The 22,034-nt window shown below is 43.5% G+C and overlaps 1 protein-coding gene across 1 annotated transcript in view; it reads left to right on the top strand.

The window, feature by feature from the left end:
* IRAK1BP1 (interleukin 1 receptor associated kinase 1 binding protein 1) overlaps positions 1–21,638 on the top strand; it is a 66,522-nt gene extending 44,884 nt beyond the window's left edge. The window contains exons 3-4 of the mRNA XM_069235641.1: positions 18,858–18,988; positions 19,230–21,638. Coding sequence (XP_069091742.1) covers positions 18,858–18,988; positions 19,230–19,488 — 390 coding nt within the window. The 3' untranslated portion in view covers positions 19,489–21,638. The remainder of the gene's footprint in view (positions 1–18,857; positions 18,989–19,229) is intronic.
* Positions 21,639–22,034: the final 396 nt, after the last annotated feature.

Here is a 22,034-nt window from a genome sequence, read left to right as displayed (position 1 = left end):
ACATCCTTGTACTAATTATGTTTGCCCTCATTACGGTTGATCATCCAATATGGCTGTTTGGAAATAGAATTGTGTCCCTTTTATTACTAGTTGTTTGTCTTTGCGGCACTGTGATTGCATTCAGCTCAGCCTTAGCCCATTTTTCTCACATCACAGAACCATTTGTAAGCGTTTGAGGCCTGATTTGATTTCCGTTTTTCTTTTTTGATAGTTAACAATACCGGAAGAATAAAATTATATTTGTCTCATGCCCTTTAATTCATGCATGTGTCCCAACACACATAGTATAGAATTAGATTCCAGTCTCTTACCCGTCACTTCTGTTATGAGTATAAATATTTCAAACTAGAATTGCCAGAGCACACTGCCTGAACAAATGAAAGAAGTCCTCATGTATATTAAGACAAATAGAGCACACATCAGTTGTTCCGGGGTACATTTGGGCCCACGACTCGGGGATAAATAGGTCTGGTGTAAATAATTAAACCAGGTGAACGTGACTAGTGGATTTCTTGTCATCCTTTTAGTACAGTCTAGTGTGTTAGACCACTTTGTGTTTCTAAGTATCCTGCCAATTTGTTTTCTTTTCCTTTAACTCTTAGCATGGAGTTTTCCACATAAAATGCTGGTGGCAGTACATTTTGTAATATGATCACTGCTTGCTTCTGCAGTCTTTAGGTAAGTATTATTGTCAGCACTTCCAAGTTAGATAATTCTTCTTCCTTAGCACAGGTTACTCTTACTATTGCATTATGACATGAATTGGCCTACTCCTAGAACATACTCCTTTCTTATTGTGTGAAATGTACGCTGTGCCCATTCAGCATATATTCATCTACTGGCTTGATCCTAGTATCACTACTTAGCTAAATTTTGATAGATCTCAGAGAGGAATCTTTGGGGTATATATTGTTGTTGGGTCAAACGATCTTGGATATCGTCACCAGGCATATCTCACTAGCCTAGGAAATACTTTCATTTCTGCTCCTTCTGGGTCCACTTCACTGCCCATCATCTCATTGGCCACAGTAGTGTGGACGCTAGATCTCAATGTTTGGGGCCCCAAGACCTCCCCATTGATCAATCGCATGGGTGTCCGTTTGGCTCCTTCTCCTCAACGTTGTGATAAACGCTTATTTATTTAACTGAGAAGCGACTTTTGATGATCATGGCTATCTCCATGAAGTGGTACAGAAGTCTGGGGAGAACTATAATTTTCTGTCCTTCCTCTCTCTAGGTTAACTGTCATTATTCAAGTGTTCTCATAGTAGATTTACACACCTAGATATTTAAAGGTTTGTGCAGAGTGCTCCAAGTATGGTCACTCTAAGGGCGACTCCCAAGTGGGTACAGCCCCCCACTAGTGGGCAGTGTAGGAGGCTGGCCTGGTTTGTAGTGGGTACCTAAGGTACTTGCACCTTAAACCAGGTCCAGTTATCCCTTATTAGTGAACTGTAGGCAGTGTCTAGCAGCTTAGGCTGTCTAGGGGTAGCAGTAGCAGAGCAGCCAAGGCGAAACTAGGAGACATGCAAAGCTCTTGCAATGCCACTATAGTCACACAGTACTTATACACAATAAAAGGCAATACTAAGGGTTACCAAAACATAAAGGTACTTTATTTTAGTGACACAAGGCCAAAGATATCTTAGAGGCAATATTCCTTCTGGAGGTAAGTATTATACACAATATATACACCAGTAACCAAAATCAGGTAAGTAAACAGTCATAGAATACTGCAAACAGTAGAAAATACAATAGAACGCAATAGGCCTAGGGGCAACACAAACCATATACTAAAATAATGGAAGGCTAATGTCAAATTCCCCCCAACGCAAGTGTAGTGTGTAGAGGGGCGCTGGGAGTGTATGAGAACACCAAAGGTTAGTAAAATACCCCAACCTAGAGCCCAGGAAGCAGGAGTTAAGTACAGCAAGTTTCCTCAGAACACACTAAAAGTTGTGATGAAGAATTATGCATGAAACAAGTAAGACTGCAAGCAACCAACAATGGATTCCTGGACCTGAAGACCTGTGGAGAGAGGATACCAAGTCCAGAAGTCAAAGAAGAGTCCAGGAAGAACAGGAGCCTCTGCCCACCTGGAAGAAGGTGCCAAAGTGGATTCTCCGGTTGGAAGAAAAGTGTAGAAATGCATCAAAGAAGATAGCTGCGGGTTCCAGCTTGGTGCAAGAGATGTGCCACGTCGAGTTGTTAAATGCAGGCTGTTTGCTTCACTGTATTCCGCCAACACGCCTTGGTTCACACAAGTACACTTTTTGTGTCAAAGAGGAGCTGCCTGGACCCAGGAGGGACCTGTGGGTCTCAACTCGGACTGAGGAGACAGAGGGGGCTCTCAGCACTTCAGAGAGCCCTCAGAAGACCAGGCAGCATCCACAGGAGTCCCAAAACACTGGGACAAAGGAGTTGCAAAGTGCGGTCGTCGCAGCACTACACAGGAGGATCCCACGCTGCCGGAGAACAACTTGAAGAGCTGTGCGTCGCAGGATGGAGTGCTGGGGACCTGGGCTACGCTGTGCACAAAGAACTTTTGGAAGAAGTGCACAGAAGCCCAAGGAGCTGCATAAAACACAGTGCACAGGGGTACTGTTGCAGCACGGGGAGGCAAGCTCTTACCTCCACCAAATTTGGACAGCTGGACCTTTGGACAGTCTGGGTCACTTTGGTCCCCCACCTATGTTCCAGGGATCATGCTTGTCGACAGGAGAGTCCCAGAGTACCGGTTGTCATCGCAGAGAGGTGCTTGCTGAAGCAGGGAAGTGACTTTGTCACTCCATGGGAGATTCCTTCAGTTCTTCTGGTGCAGGGTGAAGACTGGCAGTCCTCGGAGCGTGCACACCATGGAAACTGTTGCAATTGCTTGCTGGAGCTGAAGTTGCAGGTCACGGGAGTCTTCCTGGATACTTTGTTGCAGTTATAGCGGTTCCTGGAGCAGTCTGCGGTTGAGCAACAGTCAGAAGCTGAAGCAGAGGATGCTGAGGAGTCCCGGAGGAATCTTGCAAACCAAATCCGGGGAAACACCCAGAGGAGAGACCCTAAATAGCCCTGAGAGGGGGATTGGCTACCTACCCAGGTAGGCACCTATCAGGAGGGGTCTCTGATGTCACCTGCAGACACTGGCCACTCAGAGTTCTCCAGAAGGTCCCCACACCTTGGAATCCAAGATAGCTAACGCCAGGGACACTCTGGAAGAGCTCTGGGCACCACCCCTGGAGTGGTGATGGACAAGGGAGTGGTCACTCCCCTTTCCTTTGTCCAGTTTCGCGCCAGAGCTGGGACTAGGGGCCCCTGAACGGTGTAGACTGGATTATGCAAGGAGGGCACTGTTTGTGCCCTTCAAAGCATTTTCAGAGGCTCTGGCATGATACCCCTCCCATGCCTGTAACACCTATTTCCAATGGGAGAAGGTGTAACACCCCCTCTCCTAAAGGAAATGCATTGTTCTGCCTTCCTGGGATTGAGCTGCTCAATCCCCAGGAGGGCAGAAACCTGTCTGTGAGGTGGCAGCAGCTGGGAAACCTCAGAGAGCTGGTTTGGCAGTACTGGGGGTCCATGCTGGAGCCCCCAGGGTGCATGAAATTGCCCCCCAACACCAGCATCAGATTGGGGGTTCAATTCCACAATCTTGGAAATCTCACATGGCCATATTCGGAGTTACCATTGTGAAGCTACATATATGTGTTCACATATATGTAGTGCACACATATAATGGTGTCCCTGCACTCACGAAGTCTGGGGAATTGCTCTGGACAATGTGGGGCACCTTTGCTAGTGCAAGGGTGCCCTCACAGTTAGTAACTTGAACCTAGCCTTCAGTAATTGAAGGTTTGACATATAGGTGACTTGTAAGTTACCTGGTGCAGTAAAAAATGGCTGTGAACTAGTGTGTGCGCTATTTCACTCAGTCTGCAGTGGCAGTCCTGAAGAAAGGTTTGTCTGAGCTCTTTATGGGTGGCAAAAGAAATGCTGCAGCCCATAAGGATCTCCTGGAACCCCAGTGCCCTGGGTACCTAGGTACCATATGATAGGGACATATAAGGGGGGTCCAGTGTGCCAATCAGAATTGGAATATAGTCACTGAACCGTAGTGACACATTTGGTAAGTAGAGAGAGCATAAGCACTGAAGTTCTGGTTAGCAGAACTCCAGTGACACAGTCGAGCATACTGACAACACATATAGGCCATAAACTATGAGCAATGGGGTCCTGGATAGCAGTGAGACAGTAAAGACACACTGACAAACAGGCCAAAAATTAGGGGTAACCATGCTAGAAAGAGGCTACTTTCTCACAGGCAGACACCTGGGTTGGCTAGTGTAGCGCTCGGGAAGCAGATAGTCCCAAATAGTTCTGGGGAACAGACAGAGGTAACCCTAGTGTCCCTGGGGGATGCAGATATGGTGCCAAAAGCCCACATGACTTCTAATACTTCCAAGTATAGGCAGTGGATCGCCATTAATGGGCAACAGGTGGAGGCTCTGCGTAACACAGGAGCCAACATGACAACTGTCAAGTGTCTGCTGGTATCAGCAGAGCAGGTCCTACTAAACACATTCCACCATGTCATAGTCACTGACAATCGTGAGAGCCATCTACTGGTTCTATTTCTGAGTGGGGGTGTCAGGGTCTCGGGTACTCAAAAAGTAGCTGTGAACCCTGCTATGCCTGAAAGGGAATGACCTGAAGCACACTACCTGGAGGGAGGTAGCGCTTAGGTCTCACTTGGGGATGATTGCCTGAGTGGGTCTGTATGACCACCCAGTCCATGGCTGCCCTGCAGTGGAGTCAAGGGCGTCTGGACTCTGGAAGAATGCCCCAGATAGCTGCCAAGGAGAGGGGCAAGAGGCATGGGAAACAGGTCCCTGAAGTTCTCGCAGGGGGGTTTGATTGGGTCCCTGAGGAGGAGGAGGCGGCCTCTTAACCAACCCAGGTGGACATTGCTACCCTAGGAGACTGTTTTCAACTCTGTCATTAGTGAAAGTAAAACAATCTCTGGAATGCACTTCTTAGTTTAAAGAAGACATTTATTATTAGTTCACCACGAGGTTCCTGAGAGAAGAGATTAGTAGGTTGGAGGCACACGATTAAAAATAGTTACAGCAATGAAAGAAGGCTATATCAAAGTGATTCTCAATTGCAATGTACACAGCAAATATATGTGATTATATTATAGCATAACTTCAAAGAATAAAAGTCAAAATTCATCACCGTAGTAGGGCCCACCACATGCTTCATCCTTCTCATGCCAGCAAGAACGACGACTCCTGTTCAACTGCGAGAAAGAGATTTTCCACCCCCACGGGACACGTCAGGCAGCTGGCGCCCGCTCCTGACTGAAGTCTCGGAATGCCACGCTACTGAACAGTCATCATATCTTTGAATAGAGAACTTTCTAGAAAGCCCTCCCCCTTACAGGAGAATTATAAAAAAAAAAATGCTGACTACTGTAAGTCAGAGTTGGAAGAAATAAGCGTCAAAAGTTGGCCAGGCTTTCAAAGCTGTCTCTCCCAAGGCTGACTAAAGAACACAAAATATGCGTTCCCTTATCATGCTAGGGTTCGGTGAGAACAAAATACAAAAAAACACAGCTTGGTTTACCATGTGGAAAAACACAGCTCATCTACAATGTCTCAACTGCAATGTCTAACGCCACGATAAAGCCAATAGGCAGCTAAACTGAATACAGAATGTAATGTGCTACTGGTGAACATTGAACAACTAATATGCACAGTGGTGAAACACAAAGTCAGTGGTCAAACATAATTATTTTCAAAACAGTGACCTACCTGAGCTTGCTGGCAGGCAAGTTGAGGGTGGGCCCACCAGAGAGGAATTCTGCAAAGCACAAAAAGTTTCCCACACTTGAGTGCTTGAGGCGACAGGCATCAGCCCATGTAACAGGTGAAGTCTCTGGGGATCACCTGATCTACTGAGAGAATGATCTCCTATATAGCGAGCATAAGGCTCTGGGTACTGGGGCATCATGTGTGCTGGTGGTGGACCCCAGTGTTACCAGTCCTTCCTACCGGGTCTGGCTCACAGCATTCCTCTAGCAGGACATTTAGGGCAAGACAAGACCTTTGCCAGGCTTGTCGCCCACTTCTATTGGCCCGAATAAAGACAGCCACCGATATATTCTGCAGGTCCTGTTCCACCTTCCAGGCCAGTGGGAAGTCAGGGAAGAAGCTGAAGGTTTACCTGATTCCACTTCTGGTTGTTGGCACCCCCTTTGAAAGGGTGGGCATCAATGTCATTGGTCCATTGGACCCAAGACAGTCCTAGGCAACAGGTTCATCCTGGTCTTGGTGGACCATGCCACGTGCTACCCAGAGGCAATCCCTCTGAGAACGGTGACCAGAAATTGATGGGTATCTTTACCCGTGTGGGGTTGACGTCCATGTGGGATGCATGTGATGTAACTTAGAAGTTCACTGTCACCTATCTCCCTCCATCCAGTGGTCTAGTTGAAAGATTAAAAAAGACCTTGAAGGGCACAATTGCAGGCTTACCTGAGGTCATGAGGTGTAAGTGGGACGTCAGCTTGCCATGCCTTCTGTTTGCCTACAGAGAGGTGTCACAGAAAGGAGTAGAGTTCAGGCCCTTTGAATTCCTCTATGCCTATGCTGTTACGGAACCTCTAAGAATTGTCAAGGAGGGGTGGGAGAAAGCTTCCAGGAAACCCCCTCAGGATGTGGTTAGCTACATCTTGGCCCTATGAAACCATTGCACCTTTTCCGGAAAAAAGCCAAGAGCAACCTCGAGGCCAGTCAAGAGATAATGAAACGCTAGTATAACCAGAAGGCCGCGCTGGTTGAGTTTCAACCTGGCGACAAAATATGGGTCATGGAGCCAGTAAAGCCCAGGGTTCTGCAGGACCGCTAAACTGGTTCATATGAGATCAAGGAGCGTAAGGGGGAAGCCATTTACTTAGTGGACCTTCAGACCCTTAGGAACTCCCTAAGGGTGCTCCATATCAACAGATTGAAGCCTGACTTTGAGAGGTCCGAAGTAAGCATGCTTCTTGTGACAGATGAGGGTGTGGAGGAGGAGAGTGAGCCAGTAGGTTAGTGGACGGTGTCAACCTCACACCCACCCTGACACCAGAGCAGCAGGATGACTGTTACCAGTTGCTGGGACAGCTTGCCTTACTGTTCTTCCTCACACCTGTGCGACCATGATACTGACACAGGAGACAGTCCCCCTGTAAAGAACAACATTTACAGGTTGTCAGGTAGGGTGAGAGCCAGTATCAAGGAGGAAGTCTCCAAGATGCTAGCATTGGGGGTGATTGAAAGCTCTACCATTCCCTGGTCCAGCCCTGTGGTGTTGGTACCAAAGGCTGCCCCACTGGGCACCAAACCTGAACTTCGGTTCTGTGTGGACTATAGAGGGCTCAGTTCTGTCACCGAGACTAACACTTACCCCATTCCCGGAGCTGATTGACATGGTAGGTGCTGCCAAATTCCTCAGTACTTTTGATTTAACATCAGGGTACTGGCACCTCCAAGAGGTGCTTCAAGCCCTGCAACAGGCAGGCCTGATGATCACGACAGCATGTGCCAGATTGGGCAGGGTTACATGGTGTATTTGGGACACCTGGTAGGTGGTGGCAAGGTGCAGCCCTGCCAGGCCAAGATTGAAACCATCATAGCCTGGCAACCACCTAAAACAGAAACAGAAGTGAGAGTCTTCCTAGGCCACAGTGTCTATTACAGGAGATATGTTGAGGACTGTCACCATTATTGCCTCCTTAACTGAGCTGACTTCTAAGAAGCAGTCCAGGTTGATGAACTGGACAGAAGCCTTTCACAAAGCCTTTGATTCCCTCAAGGAAGCCATGTGCACAGCACCTGTGCACAGAATTTATTGTGCAGACGGAAGCTTCAGAGCATGGCATAAGCGCAGTCTTAACAAATTAAATGAGGAGGGCCTAGACCAACCAGTAGCCTTCATTAGCAGGAGGTTACTTCCACAGGAACAGAGGTGGAGTGCCATGAAAAGTTTAGCATTTGCTGTGGTCTGGGCACTGAAGAAGCAGAAACCATAGCTGTTTGGGACTCCAGGCCTTGAAAATGTTACTTGCTCACTCACTATGGCCACACTCACTATAGCGAGTCATATTTTATGAGGTTAAGCTATTTTTAGGACATCTTCGCCCTTCCTGGCCAGTTGAGTTTACAAAGAACAGGTCTTCAGTAAGAAAGTGCAGGAGCAATAAAGATGACTTTAAATCTTGTGATCTTGTCACAATAACTCTGTGTTCAGAGACCGAGGTCACAAGTCACTTTCTTACAATTAGTTTTCCTTCTGGCTGCAGAGTTACAGGATTTTGTAAGGTGAACTCACTGATGTACAAAGAGTTACTTAAATGTTGTGAGTGCAAACATTTCAAAATATATTTCAGTAGTTGTGGAAGCCTATTTTTGTACTTCTGTGTGATGAAAAAAATATTTTAAAAGGATGCAAAAAAATCACAACACTTTGCTTGGTGATTTCGAAATAAATATGTTTTCTGAAACCTAATTTACGCACATTATTATTAACACACTATATAGTATTATCAGCAAAAAGATGCAAGTTAGTGGAATGGTTTTAGGACTTTTTTATTTTATTTTCTGTTTGTAAAGGATAGTGTGCTGCCACATCATGCTTTAGTAATATATTTATTAAGTGTGAGTGTTTAAACAAACTGAGAAACACTCCTGCCCTGGTGGAAATGTAATTTAGTAATCTAAGGGGCAAATCATGGATCATATGTCCCCTATATGTGGTCTTGATTCTTATTATAAATGGAGCAAACATTTAGCCTCTCATTATGAGTTTGCTGGATGAAAAAGGCTGCCTGCCAAACTCTTGCATTCGGATTACCGCCAGTGCGGCCCCTTTCCCCTGGCTTCTATTAAGAGTTTTCCTCTGGGTCAGCAGGCAGAAACAGTTTCTGCCTGCTGGCCCAGAAGGAAACAGCCCACAACATTATGAGCCAGCTGCAATGTTGCGGTGCGTAGGGTGCCTGATGTGGCTGGCTATGGGGGCCCATGCATTGCCCATGCCAAGTGAAGGGGGCCCGTCTCCGCCAGCCTTCACATGTCGGTGCTACTGCCATGTGAAAGCTGGCGGAGAGGTGACTCGCAGTCTCCAGGGCAGCGCTGCTTGCAGCGCTCCCCTGGCAGTCTGATCGTCTCTCAACTGCCACGGTCGTAATGTGGCTGCCGGACCGCTACATTGACGGCAGTCCGACTGCCACCATGCCCCTGGCGGCCTGAGGACCTCTGAAGTCGTAATGAACGCCTTAGTCTATTTAAAATAACAAAAGAGGATTTTTTGTGCAGCAGAAATGATAAGCTCACATATTTTAAGGTGCACTTATGTGTGCAAATGAGAAAAAGGTGACTTTGTAGACTAAAATATTTGCCTAGGATCACACAATTTGAGACCCCATTTGCGGGTCAAGTACATTATAGTTAGATCGCGTAGATTATTCAAGTTAATTGACCTGCAAGTCTAGTAACATTTTTATAATTTTTAGATGCCTGGAATCGCTTGTTGGTTCAGACAGACCACAGACCCCTCAGATGGCTCATGCAAATGAGGGGTGAAAATCCAAAACTTTTGAGGTGGTCCATCTCACTACAGGGAATGGACTTTACAGTGGAGCATCGCCTGGGGACTGACCATGCCCATGCTGATAATCTCTCCAGATTCTTCTGCCTTAGTGAAGTGAGGGGTTGGATAGCTCTCCCCACTTTCAGCTGCGGGGGCGAGGGGGAACAAGTGTTAGACCTGAAAGCTTTAGGGTGGTCTTCCCCCAACTTTTTGCCTGCCTCCCTCCATTTTTCTGCTCTTTTTGTGCTTGTTTTAGGACTCTGCACACTTTATCGCTGCTGACTAGTGCTAAAGTGCTTGCGCTCTCTCTCCCCTCCACATTGTCACAGAGGCCCACACCCAATCAGCATATTTAATTTACCTGTAAGTCCCTAGTAATGTGCACTAGATGTGCCCAAGGCCAGTCACTTAAATCCTACTAATGTGCCTGCAGCACTGATTGTGCCACCCACATAAGTAGCCCCTTAACCATGTCTCAGGTCCGCCATTGCTAGGTCTGTGTCTGCACTTTCACTGCCACTTCGAATTGGCATTTAAAACTACTTGCCAAGCCTTAATTACCCTTCTATTACTTGAAAGTCATCCCTAAAGTAGGCTGTAGGTAGCCCATAGGCCAGGGTACTATAAGTAAAAGACAGGACAGTTACTTATATGATTTCTATGTCCTGGTAGTGGAAAAACTCCCAAAGTAATTTTAACTACTGTGAAGCCCACTCCTCTTATAGACTAGCATTAGAGATCCCTTTATATGCATTTAAGTGATAATTTCTGATCTCAGGGAAATGGACTTGTTATATCTGGCATGGATGGAGTGGTAGTAGGAAGTCCTACTTACTAGTGAAGTTGGATTTTATATTACTATATCAGAAATGCCACTTAGAAAGTAGGCATTTCCTTGCACTTACTGTCATCTGTGCCTTACAGCCTGTCTCCAATCCACATCTGGTCTGTGCTGGTTGACAGCTCCCCTTGTGCCTTCCACCAAGACAGCCATAAACACAGTACACTCAGTCACATCTGCATACTAAATATGTCTCCCCAGGCAGGAAGGGCGGAGGGGCTCTCTCTTACACTTCAAAGGCTGGTAACCTGCCCTCAAACAAAGGACTGATACCCCTCTACCCCCCACCGGGATCCTGGCAAACAGGGCTGGAGCACTTGTGCACTTCAAAACAACTCTTTGAGGTTTCCCCCACTTCAAAGGCATTTATGGGTGTGTATCTATGACCATCGAGACTGTTCTCGACCTACACCTGGACTCTGTCAGAAGGACTCATCTGGACTGTTTTGTTAAGGACTGCTCAACTGCTTGTTGCTCTGCTGCCCCCTGACTCTGCTGAAAGGACTCTGCCTGCCACAAAGGTGCACTCCAAGGACTTGGATTGAGTTTGCCTCCTGTTCTAAAGTCTCGAGGCCACAAAGATTTCACTAAAGAAAAGAAAATCCCTGTGCGTCAGAAGATTGACTCAACACTTGCAGAAAGCAACGCAGTGCATGCCTCCCGGCTCACAAGTCACTGCGTCACATACCGGATTGATGCAGCACCTGCCCCTTCTCACCAGCCCGTCAGGGATTTTCAAAGCATCGTCCCTGGGCATCAAAATATCACCACATCTTCAGTGGTGAAGCAAAGCTGCCCCCCTCTAAATTGACGCATCCCCTTGAGGTGTGGAAAGAAACAACGCATTTTCTGTGCCGTGCCAGAAAACCTGACGCAGCACCTTTATTTTTCAACGCTTCTCTTCGGAACCAAGGCTGCACTCCTGTAAATCAACGCATCCACTTGTAGCGTGAAAAGAAACGATGCAAAGTCTATGCACTCCAGAAAATCTGCTGCAGTGCCTTATTTTTCAACGCATCTCCTCTGCGATCCCCGTGCGTCTTTATTTTTTACGCATCTCAGGTACTGAGAGTTCTATTGATACAAGCACTGATTCTTGACGATTGAGACTCAAACCTTTAAAAAGTGATATCTTTGTGCAGATTAGATTTGTCATTTTGGTCTTATTTTATTCAGATTAATATTATTTATTTTACTAAACTGGTGCGGAGTACTTTTTGTGGTGTTTTCACTGTGTTACTGTATGAATAATTGCACCAATACTTAATACGTTCCCTTCTAAGTTATGTCTGCCTGCTCTGCGCCAAGCTACCAGAAGTTGGGCACAAGATAGTTTAGTTTGTGTTGAGCCTTACCCTGACTAGGATTGTGGTCTCTACTTGGACAGGGTGCATACCTCTACCAACTATTTCTAAGAGGAAGGGTCTAAGAATCTCTAAAATCACACAAATTGAAAACAAGAAGTACCTGCCCCTGGGCAACAGTATTCTTTATAAATCCTGTTATTGACAACACTTAGCAGAGTTTTGTGTTTTTTTTTTTTTCTCTGTCTTTCAAAGTTTGGAGGTGTACAACATGATTATTACATTGTACTAGAAAGGTTGATACATGGTATAGACTCTGGCATACCACTATGGCTATGAAACTAGAGAATGAATTTATCATATAGCAGTATGCATTTGAAGTCTTTGCTGGGCGTGCAGTGATTTGTGTACATATTTTGTGGACGGATATTTAGTCAGTAAAATACTGTAAAGGAGTTCTCAAACGTTTTTGTGTGACTAAGAGTACGTTTTAGAAAGTGTCTGTATGTCCATGCAGATTTTGACACAGCAGACCACTGTTCATCTAAATCAGTGCCTGTTTTTGGGCGCTTCAAGAAGGAGGGTTCTATAGGTCTGCTTTTCGTCTCTGCATGTGGATAAGCAGTTATTCAGTAGTCCAATGTTTCGATGAAATGTAAGACGGTTTTGGTTTTTGTAATTTGTTTGTATCATATTGATGCTAAAGATGTCAATAGAATATGTTTCCTATTACTTTTTTCCTACACTGGTTCCTTTCTTCTCTGTGGTGATATCAGCCATTTGTAATAATCAGATTCTCATTAAAGGTGAATTTCCTGTGAGGTTTCTCCTCTCAACTTCAAGTCTCTCCAGGCCATTTACACCTGGCCTGTCTTTACTGCTGCAGGCAGCACCACAGTCTAGCCCCATCCAGCCACTGCAATAAGACGTGAGCAGGCAGTACACAAGTATGTCCCTACCTTTTCCTCCCTCCTTTACCTCACACCATCCCTTTTTCTAGGGGTGGAGTCTAGGTGTTGAGGGTGGATTTGTGCCCTCTGCAGGTAGAAAATGTATGCAGCTGTCTTGCCAGAACTGTGTAAAGACAAATGGAAAAGGGCCCAGTACATCTAGGTTCATGTGTTTCTTTCCCATTCTAGGAATAAAACATGTAATTGGTGTAATGTGTTGCAAGGATACTAGCTGATATCGGAGATCTAGCCTGTCAGTATCCCTGAACCAAATTCCAACAATCCTACAGTAATAGCCGAAGAGGGAGAGGTGGCAGGCCTTTTTATGTGCTGGCATTCCTGTGCATTTGTAATTTCTGTTATCACCTATATCTTTGTGTTATGGAGGGTTCACTAGTGGGGGTTTCTAGCTAGTATTGTGGTATGTTTTGCTACGGGGAATTTTAAGATGAAAATGTCAGGACTATTCTTGGCATGGTAAAACATAGGTTTTTAATGTTGCGGCAAAGTAACTATCCCCACAGAGCTAGACAGCTGGTCTCAATTTGCTGCTTCACAGGCAGCCGCTTGTATAGCATACCGACAATTACCAAAGGTTTATCAGTAGGTTTAGTAGATATATACTTGTTGCAAAATCACATCACCAATGAGCCTTTAAACCGTTAATCTATTTCTTACACATTCTTTATTCCAATTCTAACTCGGTGTGAGTGAGCATGTGGGTACGTACGTGCCCCTAGTCGTTCTGCCCCAAAGACCTCATCAGTGTTTGTATACCCTAGGCTAATTTAATCTCCTGCTCCCATTATTCAATCACACTTGTAATTTACAGAGACCACAGAATACATGTCTGTGTGCTTTAAGACTATAAATTCCTTCAGGCTCGCAAACATGGGGTTTCCTTCAACTATGATTCTGGTGATTTTGCATTCTTTTTTTCAAGTGAACTGTTCACCTCTTTGGTATCAACACAAAGCTTATGACTACACTGCTCTTTCACCACATAATATTTTATATTGTTTTCTACTAGTGGCTGTAGCACAATTTCTTTACATTCCATTTCCTCTCCAGCAGTTTGAAATAATTTGAATTTGCATTTTAATGCTTATGCTGGGGGGTTATGTACTTTGTGCTTGGATTTCAAAATAGTCTATTTCCTTTAAGGTCTGGCGTTAGCCAGAACCCTTTGATATGACTGTAAATACATGTATAAAATGCTTACCTATAACGACTCGCAGCCAGCCTTCTTTATGCATTGGCCTGCTGTTGTTCAGAATTTTCTTCCTCCCATTACAGCATATAGCATGGGGACAATGGGTCAGCCCACTTAAACCCTTGACTAACTTTACTGTGCGTTATGGCATTCTGCCCTTTCACAAAAGGCATATCTCATGCAGGGTCCTTTCCTTCAGTTCCAAGGTCTACTATGGCAAAGGTTGCTTTTTGAGACACAAAAAAAACATTTTTTTAGCCATTTTTAGGTCAATCCTAGACAGTGCGTGTTCTGTCTGGATGATCTGTTGTATGTTCTTTGTGGACATCAGCTCCTCCCAGCTGTTTACATTTGTCTAATCACTTGTCTTTTAAACTTTTTTGCTTGCCAGTGTATAGTTTACCTTCCTAGTCCTATCATTTTGCAACTTGTTCACCCCCCTGGAATATCACCCCAGGACTTGTCGGCTTCTGCTTGTTTTTTTTTTTTTTACTGGAACTTTTTATTTTTTTTTAATTCTGAACAGCTATTCACACATGGTAACGTGGCTACATGTGTGTTTGTTACGTTGTAATGTGACGAGTGCATTTGCCACTCAGCTGCAGCGGCCCCCTCACTGTTCTCTCAATCCCCAAGTTCAAATTTTAGTATAGGTGCTGCCAAGGTGAGCACAAACCTGAAGGGTTTTCAGCCGTGAGTTCGTCTATGGCTAAAGTTTCTTATTTTGTCCTCAATGTCTAGTGAATTATTCACACTTTAACTTTGCAAAAACATTCCCTTTCATTCAATTGAAAACACGGATCATCAGGGATTTGCAAATATTGTTGATGGTTTCACAACAGGACACTTTTTTTTAAAATTGTAAGCAAACTCGTACTGTTTTTAATGCACTTTGACCACTGCAATCAAGTCAGAAAATATAATAACCGTTCTGGTGTGTGACAATGTTAAAATTAAGTTGGGGCGATAAACTGTGTTTTTAATATACAAAATAGCCTTCGGGAGCAGTCATCCTCTGCTGGGAGTTAGGGGAGGAGCTGAGCTTTGGCTCTGTGCTTGCCAGTGCCTCCTCTCCAACAGTCCCGTCAGTTCTACTGCATCCATGGTGGTGATGAAGCACAGGGCCTCTTGGCTGCTCCAGGAACTGGAGTGCGCCTCGTGAGTTACATCTATGCGCATGATGTACCCGTTGGATATAGTGAGGGTAGGGTTTGATTGAGAGGGTATAAGTGAGGGGAAACCCTCTGAAGGTTATTTGTGCCCTCATACAGGCTACCAACAAAGTACAAATAACCCACCTTCATTAATGGTTCCAAAATGTCGGAATCTCCTAATTTGATAAAAACAGCTCGTCAAGCCAAGCTCCTTAGTATGCATTCATTTCTGTGTGTTTCAGATCAATTAATTTACAGTTATGATCCCATTTATTTCGATATTATTATTATTATATATATGTATATAGCACAAATAGTCCTATGCAACCTGGGAAAGGCCAAAAAATAAAACGGGAAATTCACATTCACACAGACAGTCATATTGTTTAAAAACAATAAGGACAACACAAGTAAGGCATTCTGTAACAAATTCAAATTCCCCCTCCCCCCACCAAGAAGAAAGAAACAAGTCAATCAAATTGATCCCCGTATGCTTTCTACAATGCCACTTGGTTGAAGTCCTCAATGTCCAGAGAGTAGATATTTGAGAATTCATCTACTCATGGTTTGATGCATTTGCTACATGATCATTGATTGCTTGCTGATAAGGGTTAATGTTCAAGAGCTGCATGTCACAAAAATTTCATTAGAGGGGGTGGAGTCCAATAGAACGTCCTTGTCCTTAGTGATGGTGCCTATACAATAACAGTTCCTGGATCCAGAGTTAACATGCTGTTTAAAGGGCATTTCTTGCATTATTTTCATTTAGAAACACACCGGGAGGCAGTCCCTCTCACAACCCCTAGCAAGATGCACTATGTAAGAACACATTTTCCCATAGACCCAGAATGGGTAAAACCCTTTGCTACATCTGGCCCTTAATGAACTGCCCCGCCAAGTTACAGTCACGGGTAACTCCGACCGTGATCGTACGAGATAAGTACTTTATAATGTGGTTCTGTAGCAAATTGATTATGCGCCAAGGTTCTCCTGCAAGGGAAACACATTTCTTTTTGTGCACTGTAACAAATGCATATTATGTAGCAATCCAGAGAATGTATTTTAACACTATATGTCAGTGTGCTTGTTGGAAAATCTAAAGTCTGAACGTCCCCCACCCCCCAATCTTACTGACCAAGATACGCCCCTGTGAGGGGTGTTTTTCAAGTCTTCTTTATTGATTGCAGTTGGTCTTGTTCTGTTCCCGGAGTCATTTAGTTCTACATTAATTTATTCATACATATTCCAGCCAAATCCATTTGCTCTTGTGCAACTGACCTCGGCACATGTGCCAGAAATATTCTTAATTGGCTAATCTTATTGAAATATTAAAATGAGGATTTCTTTTTCTTTTTTAAGGCTTCCAGGTGACTCCACATAATCAGTGTCGCCACATTCCAGTCTGCAGTCTTCCCTTTCATAAAAAAAAAAAAAAATGCTCTCTGTGCTGTTAAGCCATATTTGGTGTCATGGAAATGAACCAAGACTGCAACCCCCAGAATGCATCTAATGATTGACAAAAACCCAGGACTGGCAAGTGATGTTCTGATAGCCTTATTTCTAATGCACAATAAAGCATTTACGGCCTACTCGCTGATACATACTAGTATTTTTTATAGTACTTAACACAATGTGGTTTAAAGTGTTTACAATGTTTTACACAGGACTGTGTGCTATGGCCCTAACCATTTGAGCACAGCAGTATTGATTCAGCACTGCTGTTAGTAGAACTGTTTCAAGGAACTAGTCTTTGTAAAGATTTGAGTCATACCGCTGTCAGGATTATTAGTTTACTCACTGTTTAGTCCTACTGGCATTTCTAGATGCTGATTGTTATATAACACTGTGTTGTGTGCATAATCGCTTATCTACATACTCATACCAAATGCACTGAACCAGGTCATCATTCAAGGAAAGCTAGATCCTCCTATCTCATCTCCCCCTTTCCCCTTATAACTATACCACATGCTCACAGGTGGCCCTCAACAGTTTGAACAAGGACAATACCAAAGCTGAGATTTTACAGCAACTGGTGGGTGTGCATTCAAAACCTCTTTGAAAAGGTGCCACCTGTGACCATAGTTACTTAGGTTGTGGCTGGACTTCGCCAGATAGCAATTACCTACTATTTACCGGCTACTTCTCTATATGGAAAACTAAAGACTTTCATGATGTTTACGTGGACTGTCACCTAAGTGAGAGTGTTATCAAAACTCCCACATTCACTCACTCATCCACCTATACATTCCCCTCATGGGTTTAGTACCAGCTCCAGAGATCTGTCGGTAACCTGCATGCCACTCATGCCTTTACTGTACATGTTGTGAGACCGATGAAAGCTTGTGTTAGTGTTCCTGCTGGATCTATTCTGCTGAGAATGAAAGGTGCACTTGCTGCTTTCTGTGAGCGCGGTTGTTGCTTTGCTAGTGCCACCCTATGTCAATTCTGTGAGGAAGGAAAACTTGCAGTGCTAGTGCCTGATTTGTATGTTTCTTGTGATTAGGAAAACTTACAGTGCCGCTGTCCTAAAGATATTTGCCCTCTGAAGGAAGCTTGCACTATTTTCTGCCCAAGATGTACCTGTTCTATAAAGGAGCTCTGTTGCCAGGGCTGAATGAAGGTGTCTTCACTGCTTATGAAGAAAAAAAGGATATAATTAATGCGCTTGCATAGCATGGCCCATGAACAGTGACTTTTCCACGATATTTGATGTGATATGCCTAAAGACCTGGGAAGTTATTGTCCAACAAAAAGAAAACATTCAAGCTTCAAAACATATTGACAAAAAAAATCTTGGCGCCAGACATGGCTGTAGCTGCTCCCCTCAGTGACCCAGGAGATCACGGTGCCGCAGGATGCCTTGATATGCTTTGTGCACTGGGAATTGGTGTTGCAGGGCTATGGATATTTTGGAAAAGGGTGAGAGACCCATTCTCCCCCAGCACTATTGGTGGTTCCACTTTTGGAAGTTTGCAACCCCTCATGTATTACGTGACTCTTGCAGTAGATATTGTAGCACCCAGGACAATGTGTGCATGCCTAAATACTTGCAAGGTCCCAAAGGCGAGACCTATTGGATTTGCCAAAGCTTTTTTATTTTTATAATGGTTAGGGTCCAGCTTCTCTTTCCCCCCCCCCCTCAAAAAAATAATAATAAAGTGTTTGACATGAAAAACTAAATAAGCATTGGCAAAGACAAAAGGCTGGCAGCTGACATCAGACCGGATGCCTTTGCCAGTGCTTTTTTTTGGTCCCCTCTCCCCACACCTTGTCTCGGTAAATACCATAATATACTCAGTAGGTTTTGAATTTTGACACCTTGATTATATTATTTATGTTTAACTATTAGGCTTTCCTGTGTCCTAAAATTTCAAACCCACCGAGCTCCACTACTTCTTTTCATGTATTACTGCTTTCTTAAGGTTTACCAACTACATTGTAGGAATCTGTTTAGAACCAATGCAGCATTTCTCTTCGAAAAATCTCAAGGGGTCCAAATATTGCTGAGGGAGAAGAGGGTATAACTCTTTTCTTGTTTCTGTACAAACTGGACTTAACGGTTGCTTGCTTGAAGAAAGTAAAAAACATGGCACATTTGCCAAGGCCAGACCTGTTAGCTGTGGCAGTACCTGGTATATTCATGAGCATGCACAACCTTTTCACATTTCCTACTGTTTGGATTTAAATAGCATGATTTCTGTTTCAGGATTACTATTCTAGAGCCCAATACTGCTTAAGCTACAACCTAAAATAGCTTAAACTATTTCTGTCTTACAGATCTGCGTTATATTTGAGGACTTTGAAAAAATGCAGACGATTTCTAACCTACTTGTTGAAAAACTGGATATTTCTGTAACCATCTCCCCTCCACACTTTTATCACTCGCCGGAATCTGTGGAAGCTCTTCGGTAAGCTTTCGAACTAAGGTCACTTTTTCACTTGAATGATCCTGGTAAAGCAACAAGGCTGACCAGGTGACTTTTTGAGCCGTTTTGCAAAAGCCTATGTCCTCAATTAAAATATTTGTGTGCTTTATGAAATGTCTCGATTTGCATTGTCGTGAAACTTCATGCTGCCACTGTTTTATACCTTTTTGATCTCACTTTCGTTCCTAAAGAATGTTAATATAGTATATATTTCGGTTTCTAGACGGAGAGTTTGCCTTGCTGCAGTTGGAAATGCACGGCGCAAAGCTCAGGAAGTATGCCGTTTGGTTGGACAGACACTAGGAAAGCCTCTGTTGATCAGGGAAGATGAGATGAAAGAATGGGAATGTCAAGCAGACCACCAGCACGATGGATTGTCCATTCAACAGAAAATTAAAAACACAACAATATCTGCCGCATCCAAAATTTTTGCAACTTTCGAAATAAAAGGAAAAGAAAAGCATAAAAAAATGTTTAACTGAGTTAATGGAATAGCCATGTGTATGTTTTCGATGACTGTTTAGCACATCACAATAGTTTGATCTTCATGACCAGACTATGCAAGTATTAATTAGCAATAAAACCATGTCTGTCCCCTTAGAGCGATATACTCACTGACTCACTTGCCAATTCGTGCAAAACGTTAAAAAGTTGAACCTGTTGCTGTTAGTATAAAAGAAATGCTCTTTTTCCTTTCCCATTTTTCCAGAGTTTGGGCTCGTTCTCCTGCCTTTCCCTGTGTCTATGTGGAAATTCCCTTCAGCCAGTGCCCAAAATTAATCCTGGGACAGAAGTATTTATGTGGAGAATGGCAGAATGGTGTATGGTGCCAGAAGCTCATTCAAAAGCTCTGGTTTAAAGCCATGGAACTTGATTTCTAATACTGAAATGCCACGCTCATCTTTCAACCAAAAAAAAAAAAAAAAGCATCACCTTTTTATAAATTGGGTATATTATTTCTCCTCTTTCTGTGTCCCAGTGGAGACTTTTGGCATGTTGTTCTGGACATGTTTTTGTGCATCCGGTCTTGTGTGGAGAGGGAAATTCGTTTGTGACATGGTGCTGGCTCGCTGGATGACACCGGACTATTAGTTTCATCATCTTCAAGGATCAAGATGATGAACCATGAATTGCGCAATTTCTTTAGACTGCTGTCAGGCTGGAAGGTTAGGAGGTGGTGGGCATGATAGTCTGCATATATCATGGTGCTCAACTGTAGAAATGAGTAAGTATCAAGCTAACATACGTCCGAGGACATCAATGCTATTTTGTTATGTAAAACGCTGGACCATTACCTATGAAAACATGCTCAGACAAACAAACACAACAGATTACTTTTGTTAAGTAAAAAGGGCATGGTTCTGCAAAGTCGGTCTTGGAGAGCCAGGTCCGTGCCAGATTTTTAGCATATGCACATTTAGAAAAATGTAGATTTCTGAAACATCTTTTTTCTAAATGTGGATATGCCAAAAATCTGGCATGGACCTGGCTCTACGGGACCGACTTTGCAGAACCCTTAAATAGGGGAAGGTTAATAAAATCATGGCACAATTACCTTCTATGCAACTCTTGCAGACGTTCGATTGTTTGCTACTAGACCACACATTGAGGTTGTGAAAGTTAATCATGTTTCTGCTCCTCGTTCAAGCTTTACAACCCATCCCCTTTCGGCTACAGCTTGGCTTCAGATCTGTACAATAGAGAAGAACCTACAGCTAGCCCTGCATCTTCTTGGATGATATTACAACTTCTGTCCTGCTGGCAGAAAAGGAGGTACTTTCCTCCATTGGAGTTCATAGGCAATTATGGGGCCAATAGGCTGAGCTGGTGTAGAAAACCATGTGTTGAAGGGGTGTTTAAGACACACGTAAGCAACACAATTCCTATATCCAATTTTGAACAGCTAGTGCCATTACAAAACCACTAACTCCTATCTTAAACCAGAGGGGATCATACCGTCAATCGATAGAACAGATTAGAGTAATTTTCTAAAACTTAAAGTATACAACAAGCGAGCAGGGTTCCAAATTCATTAGAATCACTGGAAAGTTTAAAGGAACAGTTCACTAGTTCTGATGTGAGGATACAATAGAACAGTGTTTCCCAAACTTCTAGAACAATGAGACAATTTTTAGAACAGCCTTTTGTAGCCCACCTTACTTTTAATGGACATGTTGATTGCAATTTTTTAATGTGATTATTTAAATTCTGTTTTTTAAACACTACTATAAAATATCCTTATCAAAAATCCATTCCGGGCATACACCAGGACTTTTGCAACCCTCCAAAATTTGGCTCACAGCCTATTGTTTGGAAACGCTGTGCTAGAATCTATCAGATGTATTCCATTAAAACTAGCACATATAGTGATTAATGTTCAGCTACAGATCAGACAGAAACATGACTGTAGCAACAAGGAACAGACTGCTTGAAGTAGAGGGAACTGTCCAAGCAAAGGGTATGATTGCTCAGTCAGCTATCCCTTCTATATTGAATTTCGTTCTGAACCCATAATAATTTGGGCCTAATATCACAATTTCAAATGGAAAAACAAAACTTTACAAGGCAAATGGGAATGCTTTTGCTACACTTTGCTGTAAAAAAAAAAAAAAAAAAAAAAAAAAACTAACAAGCCTAGGCCCATACTTTCAGAAAGTGTTAGTAAATGTTAAACCAACACACAAAAAGAAAAATACATATTAGATGTTTGAAAGTTAAAAGGCAAACCAGGAACTGCACTTTTGTTGAAGCAAAGTACTGAAACTCGTTAACCTATTAGTTATGAGAAGAATGATTGTCCATTTTCATCTACTGATACTCCATAATATGTTGATTATCTGGGAAACCATTCTGCTACTCATTCAGCTTGAATAGTGAAGACTAAAATTCTCTCGAGATCTACAAGGGGAAGAATGTGTCGGACACCCAGATAGAGTTGGATTTACACATTAAATCATAAAAAGGGCTTGTCTTCGCAAATGGGGTTTTATCATATTAAAGACATACCATCTGTTTTACCCTGTTGTAG

This window comes from Pleurodeles waltl, chromosome 5 (genome assembly GCF_031143425.1).
Source record: "Pleurodeles waltl isolate 20211129_DDA chromosome 5, aPleWal1.hap1.20221129, whole genome shotgun sequence".
Taxonomy (NCBI): Eukaryota; Metazoa; Chordata; class Amphibia; order Caudata; family Salamandridae; genus Pleurodeles; species Pleurodeles waltl.
Note: the sequence above shows the minus strand (reverse complement) of the source record. Positions and strands in the feature narration are given on the sequence as shown.